Here is a 26,853-nt window from a genome sequence, read left to right on the forward strand (position 1 = left end):
GTCATCATTTATTCACCGTCATGGTGTTCAAAACCTGTGTTTGACTCTTGCTTCTGTGGAACACAGTTTGGTTACCATCATTCTTCAAAATCTCTTCTTTTGTGTTCTACATAAGAAAGTCATACAAGTTTGGAATGACATGAGGGTAAATAAATGATAAAAGGCTTACCTTAGTTGTGTATACTGTATTTATACTAGTTGTGTACATATCATTTTTCCTCCTGTGGTGAAATGAATCTTTACAGGCCCTTTACAACATTCCCTACATGCATATCCTCAGACGCTGTATATCTCTTTCTCCAACACAATTGTTCATCATCACAAAGGGTTTTCTGAGCACTGCAGTGAACGCTTGCCTAAATAAGTGCAGTAATATAACACTGTCAGGGAATGTGACATGATTAATTCCCATTTGATTTTCATTAGAACAACAGAACTGGGTTTGTGATTGCAGTAGTTCATCTTACTGGCTACACATCAAGAACACCAAAAACAAACGAACAAAAACAAAATTTGTTCAGACTTGGCCAGAGAGCGATATTGATTTTACTTTGTATTGACACTATGCACAAACTGTTTGGGTCAAACAGAGTTTTGTAATCATATTGACCTATGGGAAAATACATTTTATCTAAGCAACAAGAACGAAAATGTCACAAGTTTGCTATTTTTGTTCATGATGGATTTTGTTCAAACCCTTAAAAACTGTTTTGTCCCATGACACATTTTGACTGCTGTGAGGTGTATTTCACGGCACACGAGCAACTCGTATTCAATATTACAATATATTTTATTGGATTAAACAATCTGCTGACAGAAACAGTATTACACCTGAAATTCACCGAAAGAAACAAGAAGAGTTAAAGCGGAAATTCAAACAAAAGGTTTAGTACAAAGTGTGAGCAGCACGTGTTAATCATTTTGTTAAGGCAAACGTTGTGATAAATTAAACATTTTGTTCATTCATTGTTTTGGTACTATTTTCTCAAATGAAACCGCATAGAATCTAAGGACGAAATTAGACAGTAAAGGCAAACAAGAATGAAACGATGCATTCTGATGTTAGTGTAGCACAACTGAATGATCTAATGGAACATCCGGTTTATCTTTGCAGACATGATCACTCCTTTGCGAACTGCAGTCTGCATTTGACTTGTGTAGAATATGCATTTGGCCTAAAATCAACTAAAATAACATTTACAAACTGAGACAATACAAAGATTCATGTCCTTAGATAATTTGCAAAGCTCTGACATAGAGAATCTTCATCAATATGATTGTTGCAATATAATTGATTATTGAGAAAGCATTTTGAGATACATTTTTTATACAACAAAATGATCGCAATCTCTGGAAGAATATTGATTTTCCATACACACAAAATAAAAAGCCTTTTTTTCTGGATTTTTAAACTTTTGGTTTGTTGCTGATACGGGGTTGATGTTTTACAGAAACAGTTCACCCAAAAATGAAAATTCTGGCATCATTTACTCACCCTCAAATTGTTTTAAATCTGCATTCATTTCTTTGTTTTGTTGAACACAAAAGAAGATATTTTGAAGCATGTGGGAAACCAAACAGTTCTGGGGCACTATTGACTACCATAGTAGTTTCATTTCCTACTATGGTCAATGGTGCCCCAGAACTGTTAGTTTACAAACATTCTTCTGAATATCTTCTTTTGTGTACAATGTAACAATAAAATGCATACAGATTTGAAGCAACTTGAGTAAATGATGACATAATTTTCATTTTTGGGTGAACTGTTCCTTTAAGAACGAAGCACGCCTTTAGTTACAATTAACACACAAGCACATCATTTACACAGTAAAAGTAAAAAAGTGCATATTGGTTATATTATCATCTTATTGCTATAGTAACAGTTCCACAGCCTCATGCTTTAGTTCAATAATTCATTATTAATCAGTATTACAGTATAAGCTTACACACAGTATTGGATTTTAATAAAGCACTATGGATTATTATTGCTGTATAGAGTTGAAAGGAGACGATCGCCCCTTCAGTTCAAATACATCCCCAGCACTTATTAAGATAAAGCTCTTCATCCTGGCCAGAAAAAACAAGATAGCGGTTACCGCACTCCTCCCATCGACAGATCTTTCCGTCCTCCACCAGGACAAACTTCCACTCCACCTGGCTCTCCATGGGGAGGGTGATGGTGTTGGCCCAAAACCCATCCTTGGCTCCGTGGAGCGGAACAAAGCTCTCCCAAGCCCCCAACTCCTGCAGGCTCCCCGTAACAGCCACCAGCTGGCTGGATGAGTATGTAATGTAATGAATTCTGAAGGTGACGTGAACCTGTTGTGGTAGGGGCTGAACGGTTGCTACCCTTTTGTTTGCCAGCTCTTCGTCTTCTTTAGCTAAACTGTCCTTCAGTGTGACAACGATCTCTTCTTTTCCTTCTTTCGCGCGGTTTTCGTCAATGGACGATGCGCTGGTTGCAGTCTGGGTTAACCAGGGAAGATCTCTGAACTCTTGCCCACCTACATTCAGCCACTCATTATTATCCATAATGGCGTCCATGATGCTAATCTCATTCTTGCGTTCATGTTTCTTCTCCATTGCCACACCGTCCTCATCTGATTTTCTCTCACCTGAGAGGCTCACCTGTGTGGAGGATCCACCAATGAAGGAACTGTCAGTTTGGAAGCCCAAATAGTTTTGCAGGGGATAGTCAAACCTGTTGCTGTGGTGTTTGATCAGTGTGTCCACATCTGGGCTTCCGCAGTGAAACCATGGTCGGCATTTCATTTTTTCCTCCATATCTGTCTTTTTATCGTAGCAACAGCAATCCAAGTCTTTTGTCCTTGGGAAACGCCAATCGTGGTGATCCTCAAACTTGGTTTTTGTATTCTCCTCCATAGTTAAATTTTTGTGGTCGACCTCAAATCTGATCTTATCAGTGGACGGATCTACAGCTTGGTCTGAAATATACTTACTTTGAGCGGTGAATACGTGACCATGCAAATCGTCCTCCTGAGTTGTACATGCGATAACATCTTGATGTCTCTTATAAATGATCTCCTGGGCGCTTTCCGTTTCAGACGGCTCATACCTGTCCAAGCTCAAGCTCAACCCTGTCTCAGACTTGTCATGATCTTTTAAATGCTCCTCCGTTTCCTCCTTGACCGGCTCATCGGTCTCATCTAATCGGGTGAACTGTACATTAACGTCAGCCAAAGCCTCACAGATATCTTCCACACATTCACGACCAGCATCCTCATGCTCACTGTGATCCTCAGACTCCAGTTTATCATCGGGTTTGTCAGGATCCATTTCCATGCATTGATCCAGATCAGAGTCCGTTTTGCCTTCTGATTCGAGTTCCAATTCTGTTAAGAGCTCATCTGTAATCTCCTCAAGGTCTCTGAGAGTGCTTTCATTCAGGTCTTTCTCTGATACATCAGTAGGAAGGAGGATGTTGTCAGAGGCTAAGAGGTTTATATCATCTGTAGACTCTGATTCACTGCAGCATGTCTTTGCTTCCTGATATTCACCTAAAAAAAAGAGGAAAAAATCAAATACACGTGCTTTATTTGATCAAAAACTAATTTACATTTGTTTGATTCATAACTAAGCACAACATGACATGCCTTATAATTTTCTTTGCTGCCTTCACGTAAAAAGACACATCATTCGTTAGGACGTAATAATAATCATAATTCAATGGGCCAAACAATAAAGGCAACGAGTCACAAACATTTTCATTAAAAGAAATCTAAGAATTTATTAAGAACAATATTATAATAAGCGTATCTGTTATTTTATTAACACCCATATTTAGTATATTTAATGTTTTCATCCGTAACTTCAACCTTTGCTGCTAACTTCAAGGCTACACCTCCCGGAGCCACGTTAGCCAATTCGATGTTAACAAACCAGCACGCGCGTAATGACTGAAAGGCACAGGTCGTTTCTGATTGGCTAATTCTCTGACTGAATAAACAGCGTGGGCCACTCCCCTTACAGACTCTAATTTGCTTCACGTCCCGAAATCAAGATACAAACGTAATATTTCAAGACAATTTCAACGGAATCTCCGAGCAAATACGGAGATTATACGCGTGGTATTACCACAAAACCACAAGTAGCGTTTTTAATTATGTGACGACGATAAAATTGACAGCAGCCCACATGTACGAATGAGCGCGTGTTAGTGGTGGTAGCGTGCACGCTCGCGCTTACATCATCGTGTTTTATTATTATCAAACGATTGAGACAGACAGTGAAACCACAGTTTACTTTTACATTCCCTCTAATGATGGTTCAACAATTGTCCGGTTTTACCTGTTGACTCGGTCTCGGTAGGCTGATCCCCTCTCTCACTTCCATCTTCCGTTGCTGCGGTCGTCTCGCTCCCGTTATTCTCGCAAGCCTTCCCACGCTGACCTACGGATCGGTAAATGAAGAACGCGGCGCACACCGACAGCATGGCAAGGATCCCCACGGCGACCGCGACACCGTATCCACCGATCAAATCCAGCAGGACATGAATCTCGTGGCGATCCAGCGCAATCGGTTTGCTGTGTTTCATGGCGATGCTCTGAGTGACAGGAAGGCGTCTGTGAAGATGTGAAACTGTTGCAGGTGAAGCGGAGGAGGTGATCACTTCATTCTCAATGCCGCGGATGAAATGACCCGCTGCTGCTGCAGAGGGTGAAAACCAGACCCTGCAATCAGGTGAGTACACTGCCAATTGGCTGGTCTCTCTCTCTCTCTCTCTCTCTCTCTCTCTCTCTCTCTCTCTCTCTTTCACACACACGCACACGCACACACGCGCACAATGTCTGTCAGTCTCTCTCTCCCACACGCACACATTTTAAACGTATTGTTTGCATGGCTAATGTAATTTAATGTAATCTGATTTTATTTAATATTAATATATGTTTTTTCTCATATGAAGATTATGAGGCAATATACTGTAGCCATAAACACAAAAAAGTGTTGTGCTGTGCTATCTGAATGGCTAGGTCTCATTGACTTCTGTTCTCAAATGTACCATTTAATGATTTATAGCAGGCACTACAGCACTTCTCTGTGTAAGGGTCAGTGTTTTTCACAGAATGGACTGTCAAAGATCAGTCATTGATTAAATGGAACTCAAGGTTTAAATACACTAGCACAAAAAATATTTTGGTCTGTAGATGAATGAAAAGGTTACTTAAGGGTGTTCTGATTTTGATTGTGTTCTTCGTAACATCGATTTGGGTTTTTTATTACCATAAAGATGAGATTAGAGGACTACAAGATGTTTTGCGCTGCAAAATACCTTAAACAATTAAATTGTGTTATTGTAGGTCAACTTTGCAACTTGCATTACAAATATTTTTGTGTGAAGGTCTATTGAGATTTTCTTTTTTCTTCTATAATAAACAATTGTTTAATAATGTTGTCCAGGTTAAATTGAGTTATATCTTCATGTATCACCAACAGATTAAAATATTGAGGATAATCTATGATGAAAATACGTATTGTGGTGGGACTAGTGAGTCAATTGGTGGGGCAACTACTGACTTGAATTGGCCAGCAAAAAACAAATTCTTTATTACATTTCTCTTACAATTATTCATTTTGCAGACACTTTTATTCAAACCACTTCAGTGGCAACAAACAAGAAAGCTGTGTCTAAGCAAGGAAACATGAACAACATAGAAGATTTTTTTAATGTATTGTATAAACGTTAGACAATTGATAGTTAGGGGATTGTTAAGCAAATGCAGATGTATGTTTTTTACATAAAGAAAAATCTCAGAAATATTCCATGAAGCACAAAAGATCATGCAAGTTATGTGAATGATCTAATATTGAGCTGTGAGTGTGTGTTTTCAAAAGTTAAATGGATTGTTTACTCAAAAATGAAGTTCGTTCATCATTTCCTTACAATACTCGCTGCAAAAAATTCTGTGCTGCATTAAATTGTTATGCACAATCAACTAGGCTTTAAAAGTCATTTCAATTTTGTAAGCAATTTCAACTTATTTTCTAAGTTTTGTTTTCAGCTAACCACTGGCCAGAATCTAAAATAGTAAATTGGAGTAAATTGGGAAAAGTAGAATATCAGGTCTTCTTTCTCTACTATACCAACAAGGCTTTGCTGCCACCTGCTGGTTAATAACACTAATTATGGTTATAAAACTTGTTCAACTTTTTTCAGTATGTGTTGTTGATACATAAACAGCCCAGTATCATTTTTTCCTAACAGCATCAAAGATAACGCAAGGAAAATTCAAGCTATTTTGAGTAAAGGTTGTCTTCGATTCCAAAATATGTGAAATATAATACAAGTATATGCCATTTGCTACATGTTAAAAAAAAACTTCTTTTTTATTCTGCTCATCACAAGATTTAAAAACGTCATATTGACATTTCATGTTGTAGGGTGTGAAGTTCTGCTGAAATTAGTGAAGCATGATGTAGCAGATGAATGGCCAAAAGAAAAAGAGGAGACTCGTAGTGATGCTCGTAGCACTGTTACACAGATTCCCCTGACAGCATGAGAAGTCCACTAAACCTTGAGGCAGTTGTGAAGCTGCGTCACAGAGAGATTTAGAGACGCATCCTTTTACAGTCGATGGCAGAGACGTAATATTTGCTAATGTAAAGAAAACAGAAGTTTATCTAAACATATGTTTAATGCCATGTTGTACAGGTCATGTTTGCACATACTGTATACTTTGTAAGAGAAATAGAGAATGTAATTCAGTCTACTTTATCATGTTTTGGTGAAAATCTCCTCCTTCTGTTACCAAATTCTCACCTTTTGCTTTAATGCAGTAGTCTTCAGTTCCTAAACAGTTCAATCTGTTTAGGCAACTGATCCCGTCACAATAGTAACATTGTTTTCCATTGGGGCTGCTAGAGCTGGCATCTGTTAAAGGAAATTGGATGTCATAATTCGCTGTTTTTCAGGAAATGGAAAATACACTGTACTTTTTAAAGGATGATGTACTTTTAATACTTTTTATTGGTTAGATATTAGCAAACATAAAGGGTGACGACGCACTAAAAATAATGATTTATGGTAAAAAATAAAAATCACAAAATATGGAGATAGGAGGTTTCAGAAGGACTGTAGGGATATGCTGACAGTACCTGGGACTTCTTGGCTATTACAGAGTTCTGTGTTACAGCACTGCATAGATACCGCCGACCTTAATACACCAATGTTAACAGATCCATTTGCACAGTACTGCGGCAAATAGCAACTCTTAAACTGCGTAGTAATTGTAATGTTACCTAAACAACAACAACAACAACAACACTTACTAATAATCAATTTACTATATTTATTTTATTTGACATATTTCCAATTTTCTCCATCACTGACTTCATTGACATCATTTGACTTTTCATACAGATTAAACGAGAGCAGTAAAAATCATGGAAAATTATGAAAAGAAAATGATTAAGTACATTTACAAATGAAAAATAACACAGATCTCTATTCTCAGTCAGTATTTTGGATATCTCTCAGATAACACCCAAACACAGCTTGCTTGTAAGAAACTCAGATGCTAAGATTCTTCACCTGCATTAGTACATTAACCCTCAATCACACTCAACTCACCGATAGTTGCGACCGTTTTTGCACTTGCACAGGTTGTAGAATTCTCCGGACATGTCGCCTGTACACTTACACAAGAACCTGTCGTACTTGTTCACTCATAACATTTGAGCGAGTGTCCTAAAAGAAACATTACATTATTTGTATTTGTAGCTAGTAAAGCATTTAATATGCTGTTGTGTTGTTTTACTGTACCTCCAGCGAAAAGAGTAAAAAGGAGGATAATGAAGATGTTCAGATTCATCTTTGGTCAGTCAGGAGGCGAATCAAATGATGAGTGTTTTTTAGTGTCCTTTACGTGGCTGAAAAGGGTAGGGCTGAAAATGACAAAGTGATACTTGAATATCAAAGTGGGTGGGCACTATCTGACATCTCGCACTTCATAAACGTGCTACCAAAAGAAAATCAGAGTGATGCCAAATGAATCATTTTTGGGTTACCAAAGAACCGCCCAGTCAGAGGTTCTTACATGAAACAATTAATTCTTACATTTTGTATCTTTATTTTTTTTATACAAATAACAGAATGGTTCTGTGGCTGTTGATGGTTTTTGTACTTGGAACCATAAAGGCCAAAAATGATTCCTTGTTCTCACGCATTCTTGTGTGAGTTTTTATCTAGTTCATACATTTGACCTTGTTTTTCTTGTTTTTTTAATCTACAGACTTCCTTGAAGATAATACTGTGAGTTATTTAGTCAGGTTAAAAAAACAACAACAACATAGCACTGAATCAGCTTTATGAAAGGGTTTAAATGATATTTTTGTCTGCTGATTTAGGTCATATAAATCTACTGCGGAAGTAGATGCAGAGGTTGCGCTAAACTTTTTCATTGTCCGTCATTGTGACGGACAGGCTCGTAAAAAATCCGTCATAATCTATTTTTACCCGTCACTATGGTGCGAAGTGATATTACGTGCCAATTAGCATGTTTGTGACATCATCGCGACGTACATGCGTTCTTTGAACTTACTGTTTTTAATACCCAATAGAGCCGAAGTCGTTTACATATTTAATGTTTCTGTTGTCAGACATAAAATACTAATTACAGACAAATGTTCATGTCCAGTCAGTAACAATGATAGGTGCTTGTACATGCTGTTTTGTAATAATTCATTTATTCACTTACACTTTAAACTGCTGTTAGGTCATGAAAGGAGAAGACGCAGGGAGACTCTTTTTCCACTCACTGAAAGTTAAGGTTTATCCAAAATGAACTGCAAACTGCCCTCATTGTAATTCGTCAAAATGACGGACGGCCTTCAGATTTTTCCATCACTGTTATAAAAAATCAGTCAATGACGGAGAATTTTCGGTTGACGCGACCTCTGAGTAGATGTGGAAATGCCATTAAATCAAACTTTCAAAACAGAAGATTTTCAGTATGGGAGTGTTCATCTTTTGCTATCTGTTTTAGCCCCTATTTTGAGGAAATATGACATTTTATTTCACTCACCCTTTAAACCAGGTCGGCAAGTAAGTTTGGCATCGGGCCAAAAAAAATAATTCTCTGCTAGAAGGCGGGCCAGAACATAGTCAAAGGATAATTTAAGAAATTAATTGATGAAAAATGCAACTACAATAGCCTACTTTTAAAAATATATTATATACCACTGCTTTAAACCAAGGTCTTCTGCTTGGAAGAGGTGAAGGCATGGATGTCTGTAATTGTGTAGTTAACTGTTTTATCTTAGATGAAGAAATGTCATGTTCATGGCAATCTGTCAAATCATTTACTGGTTTACTGTAAAGGGGCCACCAATAGTTGTTTAATTTAATGTTTGTATGAATAAAACAGGATCAGACTGCTGTCCGAGGCTTACCATTGGTGAACTGGCATCTAAATCTCTAAACTAGCATCTGACCTGACAGAAGTGAATAAAGCATTCGGCGCTATTGGACTATATACTGTAGCTCCTTTAACGTTACACTTCATTTCTGCCTTGACCGGTTTTTATCTCTTTAACTTTCTGTGACAACATTACACAGTTACAACATTTTTGTGAAACTGCTTTCAGTGTTTCCATTCTTGATCACTGAAGTGAATAAACTTGCAACCTGTTTCCCCAGTTAAAGGAACAGTTCACCCAAAAATGAAAATTCTGTTATCATTTCCTCACCCTTAAGTTGTTCCAAATCTGTATAAATTTATTTGTTCTGATGAACACATAGAAAGATATTTGGAAGAATGCTTGTAACCAAACAGTTCTGGGGCACCACTGACTACCATAGTAGGAAAAATTACTTTATAAATGTCTTTCTTCTGTTGAACACAAAAGAATGTAGGAAAGTAAACAGTTCTGGGGAACTTTTGACTGCCATTGTAATTTTTCCTTTGGAATGTGTATATTATGTGTATAATAATAATTAGCTCCGTAATTATTCAAAAAAGCAACACAAAATCACACATTTGAACTCACAACTTTTTTTTCATATGTTGCAATGCAAACTGTGTAATGCAACATCAATAGTTGCTTTGCATTATTATTTTTGTAAATAAAAAATCTGAGCAGAAGAAATACAGCAATATAATTGCATTGATATCAGTGTGCTGTAAATGAGCCATTTGTGCAGTATGTATGTTTGCGACTTGCTGTCATCAGTATTAACCATGAATTTGCTGCACAAATGTTGTTTGTTGTTCATAACACTTGCTTGAAATGATTATTTGTCATTATAAACGTTACAGCAGCGAGTTTGAGAGTTTAGAAACAATGTTAATTTTCCTGATTCTGAAAGCTATATTAGGAGCTCTACAAGTAGTCTCCAAAAGACAGCAAATTCAAAGATCTTGATTCTGCTGCCACCTATCGGTAGAGTTTTCTATTTAATCGGAATAACTTTTTTCAGTATTTTGCAATAGTTGCAAAAAGACAAAGGCAGCACTTGGGGAAGGTTAAAAGTACTCACCTCTAATTCTAGCTATACAAATATTAAGGATAAGCTAAAAAATATGTTTTTTTTATATATTATTTGCTTTTGTATTATTTTCTTGAGACTGTTGGCTGAAAACTATTGAAAAAATCGTTGCTCTTTGACAAAATGTTTATGTTCTCCTACTTTGGATAAAATGAACAAATGTAAATGTAAAGGAGCCGCCTGTAACATGAGCTTGGTATTGCAGTACAAATCCAAAATATTGGCGAGGGTTTCCCCCCGACCCTTCTCATCAGACTCCATGCTCACAGGAGTTGCTAGACACTTACAGGAGTGTAATGGAAATCATCAACTCTTACAATGTAAGCTTATCTGATCATTGATACGTTTGCAGTGGTTTTGTTGTTTGCAAATATAACTCAATCAGCAGCTCGTTTCAGATGTTGTGTCCTCCGGAGGTCGCATTCACTGGCCATATTGCAGTCTCGTTTAAATAACCGTAATAATAATAACGTACTCCTCGTAAGTTGTAAAATCCTATAGTAATTCGTTCTAAGTTTGCAACGTAATAGTACCGGAAAGGGTGGAATCTGCTATCTCTGACCCAGATCGTTTGTTTGCTGCAGTATACTGTGATTGTCGCCAACTGGCAACCGAGCTGACGAAATACACTAGTGGTAAATCATCAGTGGGCGGAGTCACATGGACCAAAACAAAAACAGACATTCCGGCACAGAAGACACATTTCAGAGTAGAATAACTGGCTATAGGATTGGTTTTTTTGACAAACCAATATATGAACTTAGCATGTTTACTTAATGTCTACGAACATGTCAATGGCGGGCGAGATCTGACATTCTTCTAAATATCTTCCCGTGTGTTCAGCAAAACAAAGAAATGTATACAGGTTGGAACAATCTGAGGGTGAGATCAGCAGATTCTGTGGCCATCAATAAGAATCGGCTGAAAACACATCTCTTCCGTCAGCACCTGACCGATCAGATCTCTATTCTACTCTTTCTATATAAAAAAACTATAAAAAAAAATCTTAGCTCTGTATACTGTGGTAGGCTTTGTGAGACCAGTTTTATTGCACATATGCTTTTTGCTGTCCTTATGTTGTTCCAATTGCTTCCATTGTTTACCTCATTTGTAACTCACTTTGGATAAAAGTGTCTGCTAAATGACTAAATGTAAGTGTAAATTCTCAGAAATAATACATGAAAATTTGAAGAATTTTTGGTGACACAAAGGTTTATTGCAGTTATGTAAAGGATATACAGAGCATGTACAGTGTGTTTTAAAGTTAGATGTGTGTGTGTGTAGAGGGGGGCGAAATTAATCCAATAAGCCCCAAGAAGCAGTGGGTTACCGGGTATTTTAGAATGTCTTAGAATGCAGCTCAACCAATCAGAATCTAGGACCAGAACTGACTGTTAATAAATACAATTTTTTTAAATCAAGTTTTTAAGTTCGAGTTTTTAAATCAAACAACAAGCAACTTTGTACAGGAGGCCACAGTTCAGTAGAAGAACACGAAAGTCTGTATGCTGCCACCTGCTGCTTGATAACACTAATTACAGTTACAAATATGTTGTATCAGTATTTTGCAGTTGCATAAACAAGAAAAGCATCAATATTTGTAGTCCCACTATAAAGTATTTTAGAATGTGAAGTTTTGTTGAATTCATTGGAAGAGAATGTAGAAGAAGAAAGGCCATGAGAGAAGAACAAGGCTCTGAGTGATGCTCTTGGCGTTGTTACACAGATTCCCCTGACAGCAGGAGTAGCTCTGAAAACCTTCAGTCGCTTGTGATGTGGCATCACAGACAGATTTAGAGGCGCATCCTTTTAAAGTCACTGGCAGAGACGTCATATTTGCTAATGTAAAGAAAACAGACGTTGAGCCACAAGTGATGGGTGATGATGTGCTAATCAAAATATGCAAACAATTTTCCAGTTAATTTACTTTACTTTGCTGAACAAATTGTGCAGTCAGAAATGTAATTCAGTCTACTTTATCATGTATTCTTCTGTTACCAAATCTCACCTGTTCCTGTAATGCAGTAGTCTTCAGTTCCTAAACAGTTCAGAATGTTAAAGCAACTCTTCTCATCACAGCTGTAACATTGTTTTCCATTGACGTCGTGAGTGTCGTAATCTGTTAAAGAAACAAGTCTTATTGTTTTATCTTAAGCTTAATGTTACGTACTGTACATATATAGTGCTGTATATCAGAGACAGTACCTGGGACATCTTGGCTATTACAGAGGTCTGTGTTACAGCACTGCATAGACACCGCCGACTTTAAAACACCCAAGTTCAGAGATCCATTTCCACAAGCCTGTGGCAAATAACAATCCTTTAACTTCGCGGTAAATGTATTGCCATCTAAAAAAACCCAAAGAAACAAAATGATTAATGCTTTACACCAATAGGGAAAAAATCTCCATCTCATGGTAGCGAGCGTGTTGAAGCAGTTTTTTCATAAAGATTAAGCAGTAGTTGTAATATTAAGAGAAATAATTAAAATAAAATGAACACTGTATAAGGATAAGTAAATAGCAAATGAAATACAACACAGGTGTAAGTTTGTATTTACGAATTTTAGACACACACAGATGCCAAGAGCAACAATATTATCATCTGCAACAGTACATTTACACTCCATCACGCTCAACTCACCCAGAGTTCCAACTACTGTTGCACTTGCACAGGTTGTATCATTCATGGAACACGTCGTCTGTGTGCTACAAGAACCTGATGTATCTCTACAGCTATAACACTTGAGCGAGTGTCCTAAAAGAATGAAATATTCAGTTATCTGTATTTGTAGCTAATCAAACATGACATATGCTGTTGTGTTTTATACTGTACCTCCAGTGAAAAGAGTCAAAAAGAGAACAATGAAGATGTTCAGCTGCATCTTTGGTCAGTTGGGAAGAGAATTAAATGACAGGCTCTTTATCAGCCGCCTTTTTATAGCTGATGAAAAGAGGGTGAGGCTGAAAATATTGGAATGGGTCATTCTGTGACATACAGGATAAAAGTTCTGAAATGTTATGTAATCACATATTTTGGATTCTTGTGTGATCTTGTTTTTTATCTTGGTTTTCTAGACATTCTTTGTACAATATAGACTCCCTTTGAGAATATTTTTTTTAGGTTATGCAGATGACACTCAATCATACCTACCTACCCCTTATAACAGGTTCTTCAAATGCCTTAGAAAGATTGTAGGCATGGATGTCTGTACATTTTGTAAGCCTTAATGAATCTAAATCAAGTAATGATGCTCTGTGTGTCAGGAAGCGATTAGCGTAGCCTTGTTTCTCTTTCTAATAAACCTTGCATTGGGTTAGTCATTCAATTAATTCTCTGGTGCTTCGTTCCCGTCCTACTTTATGTTGCATTAATAAGGAATTATCACAAACTAAAACTGTTTAGTTGTGCTATCTTACAATCAGTATAGTAAAAGTATCACCAATGTACGATTAAAACTTGAAGTGGTGATGAGGTCTTAAAATCAAATGTATAGAGTGAGTCTTAAAAAAGGTCTTAAAAAGTATTACATTTAGTTCCATAATTTCTGTATTCACGTGTAATTTTAGAGTTTTGTCTGTTATAATATATTTTTGCTGTTTTATACATTACATTGTAAAGCACTTAATATGTGCTTTCTAAATGAATTAGAATTGTATTGTAGCACCAATCATTGTCTAATTTAATGTTTGTAAAAATAAAATAGGGACTGTGAGAAACCAGCATGAGAGCAGACGGAAACAGCATGGAAAATGAATAGATTAAGTTTTCAGATCACTCCTTTAACCGGTCCTTTGTTTCTTTATTTTTTAATGGACTGATAACATTATTCATCAACAATTTGTAAAGCCGCGTTAAGTGTTTTTATTTGTTTCTTCAAGGGAATAAACCTGCAGTCTGTTTCCCCAGTTTATTGAAAACGTGCCTACCTCAAAAGCTGTATTTTAACACCCTAAAGGAAATCAAATCAATGGTACACTGTAAAACTTTGCTGTAGTTTTTGCTGCAGGTTTGCCAGTAACTTACTGTAGATTTAATTACTACTTAATGTACTTTCCAATTAGTACTGTTTTCAAAGAGACTGGCATTAGCACAGCAACAAAAATGGCATTCTTCCTAAGCATTTTTCTCTTGTTTTCTGTAAACATATTTTAAACTTTTTAAATTACGAGACATTTACATTACAAGAAAAGTGACCCAAGATATTAAGTCTTGTTTTATGAAAGAAAGAAAAATAAATAAACTAGGTAAGTTTATGCTTAAAACTAAATTGTACATTAAATCTACAGTAAGTTACTGGCAAACCTGCTGCGAAATTACAGCAAAGTCTTACAGTGTAGGATACATTCAAGAAAACGAAACCCAAGTTCTGTTAACCCCAGAGGACCTCAATTAGAAGTTATAGCATTTTAATTGAATTAAAAGTCTTAGCAGGCAAGAATACTTTTTGCAGAATGAACACAATAAAACCACGTTAAACTGAAAATCTGAATAAGTTGATTACTCAGTCGATTAAGCCAACTCATTTTCTCAATTTATTTGAGTAGTGTGTTCTCCAAAAATGTGAATATCATTTGATGCTCATGTAGATAACAAACATTCACATGTAAGGGCTTATGGGTATTCCTCATTATTGCACTTGAAGTTAAAGTATTTTAATTGAATAATTTCAATACCTGATTAGTGTAGTAACAAAAAGTTCAACTGTGTTCTCAAGACAAGAGCAAGAATGAGTTGGCGCAAACTATTTACATGTATTTCAATTATAATGTACAATAATATGATTTATTAATTAAGTGTTTTGACCATGTCAATTATTTTACATCATTGTTTGTGTATTGGTTGCTGTTTAATGAATTGTTTTGTGTTTCATAATGTACAATAACCTAAAAATGTAGCTAAACGAGTGTAGCGCTGGTTGTTTAATAATAAATTCAATAGTTTTTTTTTGTTTATATCGAGCATGTACAACCAGTAAGTTATGTTGTCAACTGTGGGTGGTTCTCTAAATAAAGGTTTAATGAGCATCATTACCACAACACTAGAAGGTTTTGAAAAACAGAAACTCGTCTTGATGGGTGTTTGTGATGCCAACCATTTTATAATATATGTAAAGGTTTCTTACATAGCATACGTTTGTTTGTCAGAAACCAGTTTTTAATTATGCATTTGGCATGTGTCAAGTATAATGAGCGCCATAGTTTTAAAAATAGCATCGTATAAAAACACATTTCAGATGAGCACTTTATAATGTATGTTGCTATGCAAATGGTGTACGTAGGGATGTAACGATTCACTCAGCTCACGATGCGATGCGAGTCACGATTCTGATCTCACGATGCGATTTAGTCACGATTTACTCACGATTTATTTTGAAAAAATGAGTTGAAACAAATTAGAAATGAACAACTTCCCTTGCATTATTTCTTAAATGCTTCACGTTTCTTTGTATGATAAAATAATGTTTTATTTCAAATAACAAAACTAAACTGCAATTTTATTACAAATTAATAATAGAAAAAGTCTCTTTAATATAAACAAACTGATACTGTATGTGCTTTTCTTGGATTTTTTTGCATTTAAGAAATATCAGCATCCACGTTTAGATTTGCAGTGAAAATAGCGGCCCCTGCTGTTCAAAAAATGTATCGCGATTCAGTTCAAGCCTCAACCGATTTGAATCGTCACTCATTATAACCGATTTTCAACCGGCTCACGGTGAATCGTTACATCCCTAGGTGTACGGCATCAATTTTTGCCTTGTGTTAATCACAAAATATGACGCAATAAAAAAACCTCAGCAGAATAATAGCAAAACAATAGGAATAGAATAATGTCAGTGTGCTGTGGGTGTTACGTTGGAAATGAGTCTGTGATTCTACCAAAGCATGGGATTTCACACATGAAATCTTTCTGAAAAAGATCAAATTCTAAGCGTTTTTAAATGATTATGGAAGCAAACCTCTGAATGAAACTCAGAAATTTAACAACCAAACGTTCACGATAATATTGATGGATAATTGATACAGCATTCTGATGTTGTGAAATACTGAATGGATCTACAGCTTAGTCTTGAGTAGTGAATGTGTGATCATGAAAATTGTCTTGAGGTACACATCATAAATAATCTCATGGGCACTTTCAGTTCTTTGCTTTCAGTCTGCTTTGTCTTCTGATTCAGGTTCCTATTCTTTTAGGAGTTCAGATCCGGGGCTTTGTGAGTGCTTTCATTATCAGGAATCAGGGCTTTCAGACAAGGTTCAATGGTACTATTATGTTTTATAAGAACAATGTACAATTCTGTAAACTACAAAAAGATGGTACACACCCAGACTAATCATTCTGCTTGTTATTCTGCTGAATTCATATTCACGAGAAAGTAATGAGTTATTTGGTGAAATATAAGAGGTCATGGCCTAATGTTCAAATTAAAGGGGGTCATATTGTGCGAATACGTGTTTTTCTGTGTTATAAGTTGCCCATGCATGTACTGTATTAGACACGTAAAATTGCAAAAAATTAAAGTGTTGGAATAAAAGATGCTTTCTATCGAAAAGCAAATGCTCACCCAGACCTGCCTGAAACACCTCGTGTAACCGTGTAACAGTAATCCAAATATAATTTTTTCTTACATCTATTATTTGGTCTATTTATGGTCTAATTTTTCTGGAGTTTCAGAGCCACCTGCTGGAGGGTGCTGGTTTTAGCCATTTTTTAAATATGTATCGGAATATCAGATTACAGTTCGGATACTATGGGGTGCTTGAATGCACGGTGAAGTGTTTTCATCAGACCACAGTCATTCCCTGTTATATCTGTGAAGTATTATTTCAGTCAGGTTTTGAAAAACACAACAGCACTAAAGTTTTTTGAAAGTTTTAAGAACTGTCTGGCTACTGATACTTGAAAACTCCCAAAATTCTGAATTGTTTTCAACACATGGTTGGGTAAAATATGAATATGACAGAACAGTACTTTTATTTATTTATTATTTTGCAATATAAATTAAATTCATATTTATTTATTTTTTTGTGTTTATTTAAAAAAATTTCAGCTAAGAATTTTAGTTCCTCAGTTTATTGCTATGGCAACATTTCTCATTTTTATTTAGCTTAAGTTTTTTCAATTTTATTTAATTTCAATTATCATAAAACTTTTAATAGTTTTAGTAAACTAAAATAGTGTTTTTGTGATTATTTTTTATATTACACATCACCTTGGTCAACATTGTCTCATTTATTTTATCAACTTTGCCTAACACATTTCAAAGGTTTGTATGAGTTGGTGTGTCTGTAAAGAAGAGTCTAGGGTAGGGCACTTTCAGAGAAAACGAAACCTAAAAAAGAACTGTTAACCACCGAGGACATGTTTTGACATAAACCCCTGCTGACATCTGTCATCTGTCATGTAGTTTTACAGATTTTTTTCACTCTCTAACACTAGATGTTTCCTAAAAATTGGACTAATAAGCAGACTTATAACACAGAAACACACTGATCATGTTGATTCATGTGAACCTGTGTTTACTGTATTCTGGCTCATATTTTCTTCCCTTGATCTCATAATGGTTTTTGTGGATGATGGCATGTCACGCTACCTGCTCATTTCAATTCTCTAACTTGTCTAGCCTCTTTCTAACATCTGCCGTTGACTTTTGAATAGATTATATCTTATTGTACACAAGGATGTTGTCAACACGAAAAGGAAAATGTTTTCTTATCTCATCGATTGTAAGTTGATCAACTTAATGTATGTCATTTGATGTCATTTTATTATTTGCTTTTATTTGTGCAGATCAGTGTAGTTTACTAAATCCAAAACCGGAAATGTAAAATACCCTTGGAAAAAAAACACATACTGTATGTCCAAATTTGAATTCAAGGTGCTTTATTGGCATCATTGTGTACAGGTGCAATACTGCCAAAGCACTAAGGGACACCAGTGAACCTGTACACTGTCATCTCTTCAGATGTTCGAAAAGTGATCAAAATTTTGTTTTTCCCATGCTCTAAAACAATAATAACACTAATGAAAACTAATCAGATCATCATAATTCATGTATGAAAGTGTTAACATGAAAGAAAACACATTGAAAATTCAGGTCATATTGAGTAATGTTTGTCTGACTGTTGTTGCATTCATGAGCCTAAAGTATATCTTCAGTAACTATTCCCTATTCACAATTTTTTATTAGTCCCACCATAAAGTATCAAATGTGTTGCATTCACTGAGTGTGATGTTCTGCTGAATTCAGTGAAACATGATGTAGGAGATGAACGGCCATGAGAGGAGGAGGAGGTTCTGAGTGATGCTCTTAGCGCTGTTTCACAGATTCCCCTGACAGCATGAGATGTCTTTATATTCTTGAGTTATTTGTGATTGGACATCACACATGGATTTCGATGCACATCCCTTAACAGTCATTGTCATAGATTCCGAATTTGCTAATGTAAAGAAAACAGAAATGGAGTCATAAATGAGCGAACAATAATGTATTCCACTTATGGAGACAATCATCTCCTCAAGAAAAATGTACTTTTCTGTTACCAAATTCTCACCTTTTGCATTAATGCAGTAGTCTTCAGTTCCTGCGCAGCTTAATTTGTTAAAGCAACTGTTCTTATTACAGTAGTAACATTGTTTTTCATTGGGCTTTTTAGAGCTGGTATCTGTAGAAGAAAGAAATCTTGTTCTTTCATCTTAAGCTTCATGCTGGCACATGTACAGTATGTATAGTGTTGTATATAAGACAATACCTGAAGTATCTCGGCTATTACAGAAGTCTGTGTTACAGCACTGCATAGTTTTTGCTGTTCTTGTAATGCCCAGGTTGAGAGATCCATTTACACACGTCTTTGGCTCAGTGCAACTTTTTATCTGCATGCTTTGTGAAGCGTCTCCTAAACATGTTTAAAGGGTTCGGTTCACTCTCAGATTTTGTCATTATTTACCCTCATTTCATTCCTGCGACTCTTATTATTCACAATCAAAATGTGCATTCATTTCTTTTGCTTCAATAGGAATGGCCTCCAGGATATACGGCTGTCACAGTTTTATGTGTTTAGCAGGAACAATGCAGAAACGCTTGACGCAGAAGTTAAATATAATTGAGATTTTAGCCAAATATAACACACATTAACATAAGACAAGAACAGACGAATTATGACAATTCACTCCATACAATTACTGAAACTACTGAACTACAGACACATATCTGTGTCTTATTTACTTATCCATTATTTACTCATTTGTTTTGTTTTAATCATCATTTGCCCTTTCTGGTTAGTTTTGATCTTTTTTGGGTGCTGTGTTGTTTGCAGAAATCTCAACAGAGTAAATATGTGGATATGTAAATAAACCACAGAGATGTGTCTGTACTCTCAAGTCAGAATTTTAGTCATCTCTCACATAACATTCATACAGGATGCTTCTTAGAAACTCCTAAGATCCTTTAGTTGCCATCAATGTTTTATCGCTAAAGTATTCAACAATAGCACACATGACATGCTCTATCACACTCAACTCACCAATGGATTGTACCGTTGTTTGACTTGCACATACAGCATCTCCAGTGGAACACTTAATCTCTTCCTTCACACAAGAACCCAGCAGACCTGTGCACTGATAACATTTGAGCGAGTGTCCTATAGGAAAACAGAAGGACGAAGAAACAATCAATTATCTGTATATGTAGCTAAAAAATAATTTATTACAAAAATTAAATAAGCTTTTGTGTTTTGTACTGTACCTTCAGCAAAAAGAGCGAAAAGTAGAACGGTGAAGATGTTCAGATGCATGTTTGGTCAGTCAGGAGGTGAATGACATGACAAGCCCTTTTCAATGGTCTCTTAGGGACGATCAAAAGAGGGTGAGGCTTTTAAGCTGCCATGTCATGCATTCTGACTTCTTTACACTGTTAAACGTGCTGGCTTCTCATGCTTAACATGGTCAACTTGTCAAAAAATGAGTTGGACGTATGACGTAGTATTTCTGTACTTGATACACTTCCACAGCACTCCAAATTGTTTCGGAAAGTTGATTGTAATTCTGGATCCATGTGTCGTCACCTTTTCCTTTTATTGTCCATTCTCACGGAAAAGCACGGCAAGGCAAAGGTGAAAGAGCCCGCCCACGAGCCAACCGACGAGCGAGACCCGCTTACCATCAAGGTTATCTGCGTTGCGTCAAGATGGGCTGCGCTGCAGCTCGTTACTCTTGCGATAGTGAAGTTTCGGTGTGTCTGTTTGTTCACGCCATTTCAGTGATGGATGTTATATAAACGGTGGATATAACACTGGTTTTTGAGATTGTTTGAAACTGATAGATGCCGCGGTCCCACTGCTAAAAGATGCCGGACATGAACTGCACGCGGTGAGTCAAACAAAGTCTTATGTCTGTGTTTTGTTGACAATCGGCGCGTACGTGTATACACACACAAACTTGTAGTGAATCAACAGTTATGCAGGGATAATGCGATGATGGATTGTGTGCTCGTGCTGCAGTCCTGCACGCGTTCAGGGCTCGCCTGTTTTCGACAATAATTGTACAGCTGTATCTGTCTTTTATAAATGTGGTCAAACTAAAGACTCTTCGAAGATACGAAGTATGCAGTACTACTCTATAGGTACTCAAGATTAATATGAGATTGGCAGAAACTGCTTCTGTTACATCTCCTTTAAATCACTTTTGTTGCCATAACTACCTGGGTGGTGGATGTAGTTCACAGTATGCGTTTCATGGCAGGGGCGTAGAGTCTCAGGACCTTTAGACTAAATAGCTCCTTTAACATGACTTTTTTTGTGATGCTCTCATAACATTGCAACATTTTTGTGTAACTACATTCAATGTTTACACTCTTATTCACTCAAGACATTAAACATCGCATCCTGTTTCCCAATTTAATTAATTCACCTTTAACACTTTTCACTCCCATCTGACTTTTGTGCATGCTGGCGGCACGGCAATGAACCTCCAATTTCAATTTAAAGGTACTTTAGACTTCCAGCCTCTGTTGTGCTTCAAGACGTTGTTGATACTGTCTGTCAAAATGTCATGCTTGTATTTACTTCACTAATTTAAGAAACTGCTTTCTCTTACGTTACTTAAATGTTCTCACATTTTTTCACAGAAATATCTTAATGTTGGTTGACCTTCATGGCTGCTGTACGCAAATGGCAGTCTGCTTCTATCTGCTGGTCAGTGTATGTACGCACTTTATTTATGATGACAAACTGATTCAAGTGAACAGCAGACATGAAGAACAAACTTTATGTATTGAGCTTCTGTTGTGTATCTCATCCTAAATCATTAATCATAGCTGAAATCATGCCGTTTGTTGAATGGGATGCATTTAGCTTTGACCTTTCAATCAAGCACAGGACTTACGATTGGGGATGCCTGATATAAAGATGCATAACACAATTTATGTGAAGCACATTCGAAGGTGTTTAAATACAGGTACTGCTTTCAAAATACTGGGGGAAAATATGCTTAAGTTTCAGACATTTAAATAATTGAATTAATTCTAAAAGGACTTTTTCGTAATATATTGGTTTTGCCAAGGGAGAAAAAAACATTTCAGTTCCGTTCAGTACCTGGCTTAAGCTAAACCATGTCTTTGAAACCGGGCAAATGTGTTAAAATGAACACATCCATATTTTAATGTCATATTTTGAAAAAAAGCTTTATTCAATATACCTAAAATTTCATCATATTGTCTTTGGTGTTGTGTCATAATAAAAAATCTTTAACTGGAATGACAAATGAAATGAAAATAAAAAAGATAAATCAAGACAAGCATTGTATGGTATTAAGGGCAGATTTACCCAAACAGACATTCCTGTCACGTTTTGTACTTGGCTCGTGCGGCTTCCCAAAATGTCACCTGATTTCCAGTAAGGGAACATAGTGAGCATCGATGCTCACTAATTTTTGCGTGGCATTGTGGGAATTTTTAGGGAATGAATGTTTCATTGCACTGGAAGGATTTTACGAATGAGACAGCCCATAAATGGCCGACTCCCTGATCAGTGCCCTGACTACTGAACAAAGCAGCTGATTAAGGCCGTATTCACATTTCACTTCTTTTTTGAAGCTGCTAGCATCTTTTTTTAAATTATAATCCTATGGAGTAAACCTTGTTTTCAAAAAAGTCCTAAGCGCTATTTTAAATGCCTGTGCCGGTGTATTTTTCTGCAGCTCAGAGCATCTTTTGAGGTTGAAAAAAGTTGAACTTTTCTGAAGAAACGCCCTACATCAAGCACCTTTTTCACAGTTAACCAATGACAGAGACCTGTTGTTTCCATAACAACATGCAAGGAACGTGATTTGTTGAGAAGGCTCAAGCTTGAAAAATAAAATGGCGGCCAAAACGCCCGTTGAGCATAGTTTTGTATACATGTAAGTTTAATTTGAACTTTCAATAACTTGTGATTGCATTTCTAGCGAGAAATTAGTATTGTACACTGTAAAATTTTGCTGTAATTTTGCAGCATGTTTGCCAGTAACTTACTGTAGATTTGATTACTACTTAATATTTTCCTTTAGTACTGTTTTTGAGTTAAACTTGACTTTAAACAAAATTAAAACATTACGATACATTTACATAACAAAAAAAAGTGACCTAAGATATTTAGTCTTGTTTTATGAAAGAAAATATAAAAACTAGGTAAGTTTATGTTTAAAACACAATTGTAAATTAAATCTACAGTAAGTTACTGCCAACCTGCTGCAAAACTACAGCAAAATTTTACAGTGTAGTTTTAAATATGTGATTAGTTTATAATTTAAATAGAATTCAAAAACCAAAAAAAGCGCCATTGTCAACTTTTTCTTGTTAGAAAAGAAGTAAAGTGTGAACACGGCCTACACCCCTTGACATAAGAAGTTGAGTCATGAATGACATGATTTGTGTGATTATTCTGGCCATATAGAAATTAAATAAAACATGTATGTAGTAAATGTATTCAAAATATGTAAATATTTATTTTTGTGTCCATACAATAGAAGTGAATGGGTGCTGCCTTTGTTCGGTTACCAACATTCTTCAAAATTTCTTCTTTTGTGTTCTGTGGAAGAAAGAAAGTCATACAGGTTTGAAGTGACAAGAGGGTGAGTAACTGATGACAGAATTTTCATTTTAGATGAACTATCACTTTAAGTGAATGAAAGAGAGGCTAAAAGACAGACATTCAATAACCTCTCTATGGCCCGGTTTCACAGACACGGCTTAGCTTAAGCCAGGACTACGCCTTAATTGAATTAAGATATTTATGTCTCTTTTATGAAAATGCCTTAGAAGAATACATTACTGGTGAGAATCTTGAGACAAATCAATGGCACTGATATATTTTAAGATATTTCTGGGCAAGTTATATTCAAGACAGGTCACTTTTATAGAGCTGGACGATATTTAGATTCAACTTTATTGTCATTACACATGTACAAGTACAAGGCAACGAAATGTGACCTCTGCATTTAACCCATCCAGAGAGTAGTGAACACACGCACAGCGCCCGGGGAGCAAGTAGGGGTCAGGTGCCTTGCTCAAGGGCTCCTCAGTTGTTACCCGCCGGCCCTGGGAATCGAAACGGCAACCTTCTGGTCACGAGTCCGACTCTCTAACCATTAGGCCACAACTGCCCCAATTTTGGTCGATACGATAGAATTCCGATAACGATATGAACAATATTATAATTCCGAATTATCTGTCAGACTCCTATAACCAAGCACATTACTCCCACATTACAACACCTGCATTGGCCTGCACTGTTTGCTGTACGGTGTCCTTGAGTGTCAGTAAGGCGCCTATAAATAAGATGTAGTAGTAGTAGTATTACAAAAAGTAAAATGTAAGATAGAAGTTGAGAGAGCCCTCTGATATGAACAATAAAATGCTGATCAAAATCATTCTAGATGCCAGCAGTGTGCAAAGCTACATATGATTATTAGAATAAAAAATATATTTTTTATAGGACTGTGCCCTTACCTTGTGTAAGTTTCAAATATTAGAATCATGTTTACCAATAAAATTGAGAATAACTTTTCTAAATGTGCTTCATAGCATAATTCCATAACTTCAAATGTGCTTTAAAGCATTGGCATATTTTCAAAGCTCTACAGGGGCACAGGCCTCTCATTACTTGACACTTTTTTTCTTTTGACATATTCTTCTAAATTAATATTTTTCAATTATTAACGTCCACTGAATTTTATGTATGATTGTATTTCCATTTTTTTTTGGCAAAACTTTATACAAGATCTGCCATGTTCTCCTGCAAGCTGACATTAAGAACCGTTTTCATTCGTGTCAGTGTCTTTCAGAGGCCCTACAGTGTGCTTCAGTTAGCTATAAAAAACTACGAAATGTGCCATTCTGTCCTCGAAATTGACATGGAGAACTGTTTAAACTTGTTCGTATTTATTTTCCGAAAGCAAGCATTAGTAAGTTGCAGATCCGTTTTGTAAATTAATATACGGACAAAAATGATCAATATTAAACTTAGCCCGTGTTTACACTTGAATTCTTTTTCGAAGCTGCTAGCGTCTGTTTTACATTATAATCCTATGGAGTAAACCGTGTCTTCAAAAACCTCCTGAGCGCTTTTTTAAATGCCAGCTCCGGCGTCTTTTTCTGCAGCTCAGAGCGTCTTTTGAGGTTGAAAAAAGTTCAACTTTTCTGGAGAAAAAAAAACGCCCACGTCAAGCTCCTTTTCCCCAGCTAACCAATGACAGAGACCTGTCGTTTCCATAACAACATGCGAGGAACTTGATTGGTTGAGAAGGCTCCAGCTCGAAAAAATAAAATGGCGCCCATTGGAGCATAGTTTTGTATAAATGTAAGTTTAATTTTCACTTTCAACAACTTCTGATTGCATTTCTAGCGAGAAATTAGTATTGTAGTTTTTAAATATGTGATTAGTTATTGCAAATACGCTCTCTGTTTGTAATTCAAATAGACATATCATCGTTATCGAAATTAATTCTATCGCGATAGTTATCGTTATTGAGTTATTGTCCAGCCCTAGTCTGAGACTAGCCTTAAGCCTTGTCTGTGAAACCGGGCCTATGTGTATCATAAAATACACATTGATGCAGTTTTTTTTTGTAATTTTTTTGTGCACCTGTCAATGTTTACAGTGGATGAGGCTTCAGTTCAGTAAAGTTTGATGGCAGAGTTTAAGGTCTTGCTCTTCTGTATTAAAAAAGGCTTTCTTATCTGTTTAAATTTTTCAAAAATGTATTTATTTATATGTGTGTGTTTTTGTATTTATTAATATTTGGTAGGCCTATGTTGTTTTCTGTGATCCCAGGTAAATCTATTTTTTGAATAACAACTAGGCTTTGACGTTTTTTATTATCGTTTTGCAGTTTGATTTTTACAATGGGAGTAGCCTTCAGTATGAAGAGAGGCTGCCACAGTCAACATGCAATTTTTGGATGAACTAACCCTTAAATGCTTCATCACACAATGGAATAAAAGTGTTAGTACAGATAAGGGAATGTTTGTATCTCAAGATTTTGAAAAGTGTTAAACAATAAACAATTTTTGGCAACAAAGATAAAACAAAAGTAAAAAAATGAAAATGGGATAAACATAAAATAAAATGAATATATAATAATGAATAAACAGGGCTTAAATTTGGTTTTTGAAACTGAGGGAACTCTAGTACATACATGTGCAGCAGAAATATAGCTGTCTATATGCTGCATTCATTGGCGTGTCGTGCATCTCTAGGACCTTTTGACACAGTTTGGTTGGACCACAGATGGTTGTTGTGGCTGCTCTTTCTCCATGACAACAAGATCAGTAGATCACCACTAGTTGCTCTTACCAACATCCATTTTCAAGAAATGTTTCAACCACATACTGCTTTTAGACATATTTAAATTAGGTGATTTCTTCCTTGAGTCTCTGACCGTTGTGCAGATCAGTATAGTTTATTAAATCAAAAAAGGAAAATGTAATACCATATCCACATTTAAATTTAAAGGCGCGTTATTGCCAAAGCATTATATGTGAAACAAGTAATGACAAAAATATACATCATAACAATAAACAAATGCTAGGTAAAAGAGTTTACAATAAATAAAAATTTACTTTTAACATGCCATGAAGAACAACAACAAGGAAAAGAGAAAAAAGTCATTTTGTTCAGTTTGTGAGGTATGCAGCTGAAATTAGTTTCTCTTCCCCCATTTACAGCTGCATGACATGAGGTTGGAGATGTTGTGAAGGTCTCTCTGTCTCCCTCACCTCTTTCTGTTTTACCACAGTCAAGTTAACTCTCTCTCTCTCTCTCTCTCTCTCTCTCTCTCTCTCTCTCTCTCTCTCTCTCTCTCCCCCTCTC

At 36.1% G+C, this 26,853-nt stretch overlaps 4 protein-coding genes across 5 annotated transcripts; all 4 read right to left on the reverse strand.

Annotated features, from left to right (window-relative positions):
* Window positions 1-766: 766 nt before the first annotated feature.
* stbd1 (starch binding domain 1) lies at window positions 767-4,761 on the reverse strand. Its single transcript, XM_057361041.1, has 2 exons — window positions 4,309-4,761; window positions 767-3,518 (listed from the first exon to the last, which is right to left on the reverse strand). The coding sequence occupies exons 1-2, from the start codon at window positions 4,553-4,555 to the stop codon at window positions 2,026-2,028; spliced, it is 1,740 nt and encodes a 579-aa protein (XP_057217024.1). The 5' UTR covers window positions 4,556-4,761; the 3' UTR covers window positions 767-2,025.
* A 787-nt stretch (window positions 4,762-5,548) lies between these two features.
* LOC130570668 (urokinase plasminogen activator surface receptor-like) lies at window positions 5,549-8,893 on the reverse strand. 2 transcript variants are annotated; one of them, XM_057361045.1, is made up of 6 exons: window positions 8,715-8,893; window positions 7,781-7,902; window positions 7,589-7,705; window positions 7,114-7,172; window positions 6,779-6,889; window positions 5,549-6,613 (listed from the first exon to the last, which is right to left on the reverse strand). In XM_057361045.1, exons 3-6 carry the CDS (start codon window positions 7,639-7,641, stop codon window positions 6,420-6,422), a joined length of 417 nt encoding a protein of 138 aa, XP_057217028.1. In that variant the 5' UTR covers window positions 7,642-7,705; window positions 7,781-7,902; window positions 8,715-8,893; the 3' UTR covers window positions 5,549-6,419. The 2 variants fall into 2 exon arrangements, with proteins under 2 accessions (XP_057217028.1, XP_057217029.1); XM_057361046.1 differs by lacking the exon at window positions 8,715-8,893 and having other exon boundaries at window positions 7,781-7,914.
* Window positions 8,894-11,709: 2,816 nt separating this feature from the next.
* Window positions 11,710-13,394, reverse strand: LOC130570666 (urokinase plasminogen activator surface receptor-like). The gene is made up of 5 exons (XM_057361042.1): window positions 13,340-13,394; window positions 13,148-13,261; window positions 12,710-12,853; window positions 12,513-12,623; window positions 11,710-12,343 (listed from the first exon to the last, which is right to left on the reverse strand). The coding sequence occupies exons 1-5, from the start codon at window positions 13,386-13,388 to the stop codon at window positions 12,150-12,152; spliced, it is 612 nt and encodes a 203-aa protein (XP_057217025.1). The 5' UTR covers window positions 13,389-13,394; the 3' UTR covers window positions 11,710-12,149.
* A 4,901-nt stretch (window positions 13,395-18,295) lies between these two features.
* On the reverse strand, window positions 18,296-20,371 carry LOC130570667 (urokinase plasminogen activator surface receptor-like). Its single transcript, XM_057361043.1, has 5 exons — window positions 20,253-20,371; window positions 20,032-20,148; window positions 19,261-19,404; window positions 19,063-19,173; window positions 18,296-18,948 (listed from the first exon to the last, which is right to left on the reverse strand). The coding sequence occupies exons 1-5, from the start codon at window positions 20,299-20,301 to the stop codon at window positions 18,830-18,832; spliced, it is 540 nt and encodes a 179-aa protein (XP_057217026.1). The 5' UTR covers window positions 20,302-20,371; the 3' UTR covers window positions 18,296-18,829.
* Window positions 20,372-26,853: the final 6,482 nt, after the last annotated feature.

This window comes from Triplophysa rosa, linkage group LG19 (assembly GCF_024868665.1).
Source record: "Triplophysa rosa linkage group LG19, Trosa_1v2, whole genome shotgun sequence".
Taxonomy (NCBI): domain Eukaryota; kingdom Metazoa; phylum Chordata; class Actinopteri; order Cypriniformes; family Nemacheilidae; genus Triplophysa; species Triplophysa rosa.

Bases quoted from the DNA above. Each gene is read 5' to 3' on its own strand.
- stbd1 (XM_057361041.1), bottom strand. From the start codon at position 4,555: ATGAAACACAGCAAACCGATTGCGCTGGATCGCCACGAGATTCATGTC. The intron at 3,519-4,308 runs GTAAAACCGGAC...TCTTTTTTTTAG, and splicing joins TACCGAGACCGAGTCAACAG to GTGAATATCAGGAAGCAAAG.
- LOC130570666 (XM_057361042.1), bottom strand. From the start codon at position 13,388: ATGCAGCTGAACATCTTCATTGTTCTCTTTTTGACTCTTTTCACTGGA. The intron at 12,854-13,147 runs GTGAGTTGAGCG...GGGTTTTTTTAG, and splicing joins AACAGTAGTTGGAACTCTGG to ATGGCAATACATTTACCGCG. The intron at 12,624-12,709 runs GTACTGTCTCTG...TTTCTTTAACAG, and splicing joins TAATAGCCAAGATGTCCCAG to ATTACGACACTCACGACGTC.
- LOC130570668 (XM_057361045.1), bottom strand. From the start codon at position 7,641: ATGTCCGGAGAATTCTACAACCTGTGCAAGTGCAAAAACGGTCGCAAC. The intron at 7,173-7,588 runs GTGAGTTGAGTG...TGGTGTATTAAG, and splicing joins AAAAACGGTCGCAACTATCG to GTCGGCGGTATCTATGCAGT. The intron at 6,890-7,113 runs GTACTGTCAGCA...TTCCTTTAACAG, and splicing joins TAATAGCCAAGAAGTCCCAG to ATGCCAGCTCTAGCAGCCCC.
- LOC130570667 (XM_057361043.1), bottom strand. From the start codon at position 20,301: ATGCATCTGAACATCTTCACCGTTCTACTTTTCGCTCTTTTTGCTGAA. The intron at 20,149-20,252 runs GTACAGTACAAA...GTTTTCCTATAG, and splicing joins TTTCGCTCTTTTTGCTGAAG to GACACTCGCTCAAATGTTAT. The intron at 19,405-20,031 runs GTGAGTTGAGTG...AAACATGTTTAG, and splicing joins AACAACGGTACAATCCATTG to GAGACGCTTCACAAAGCATG.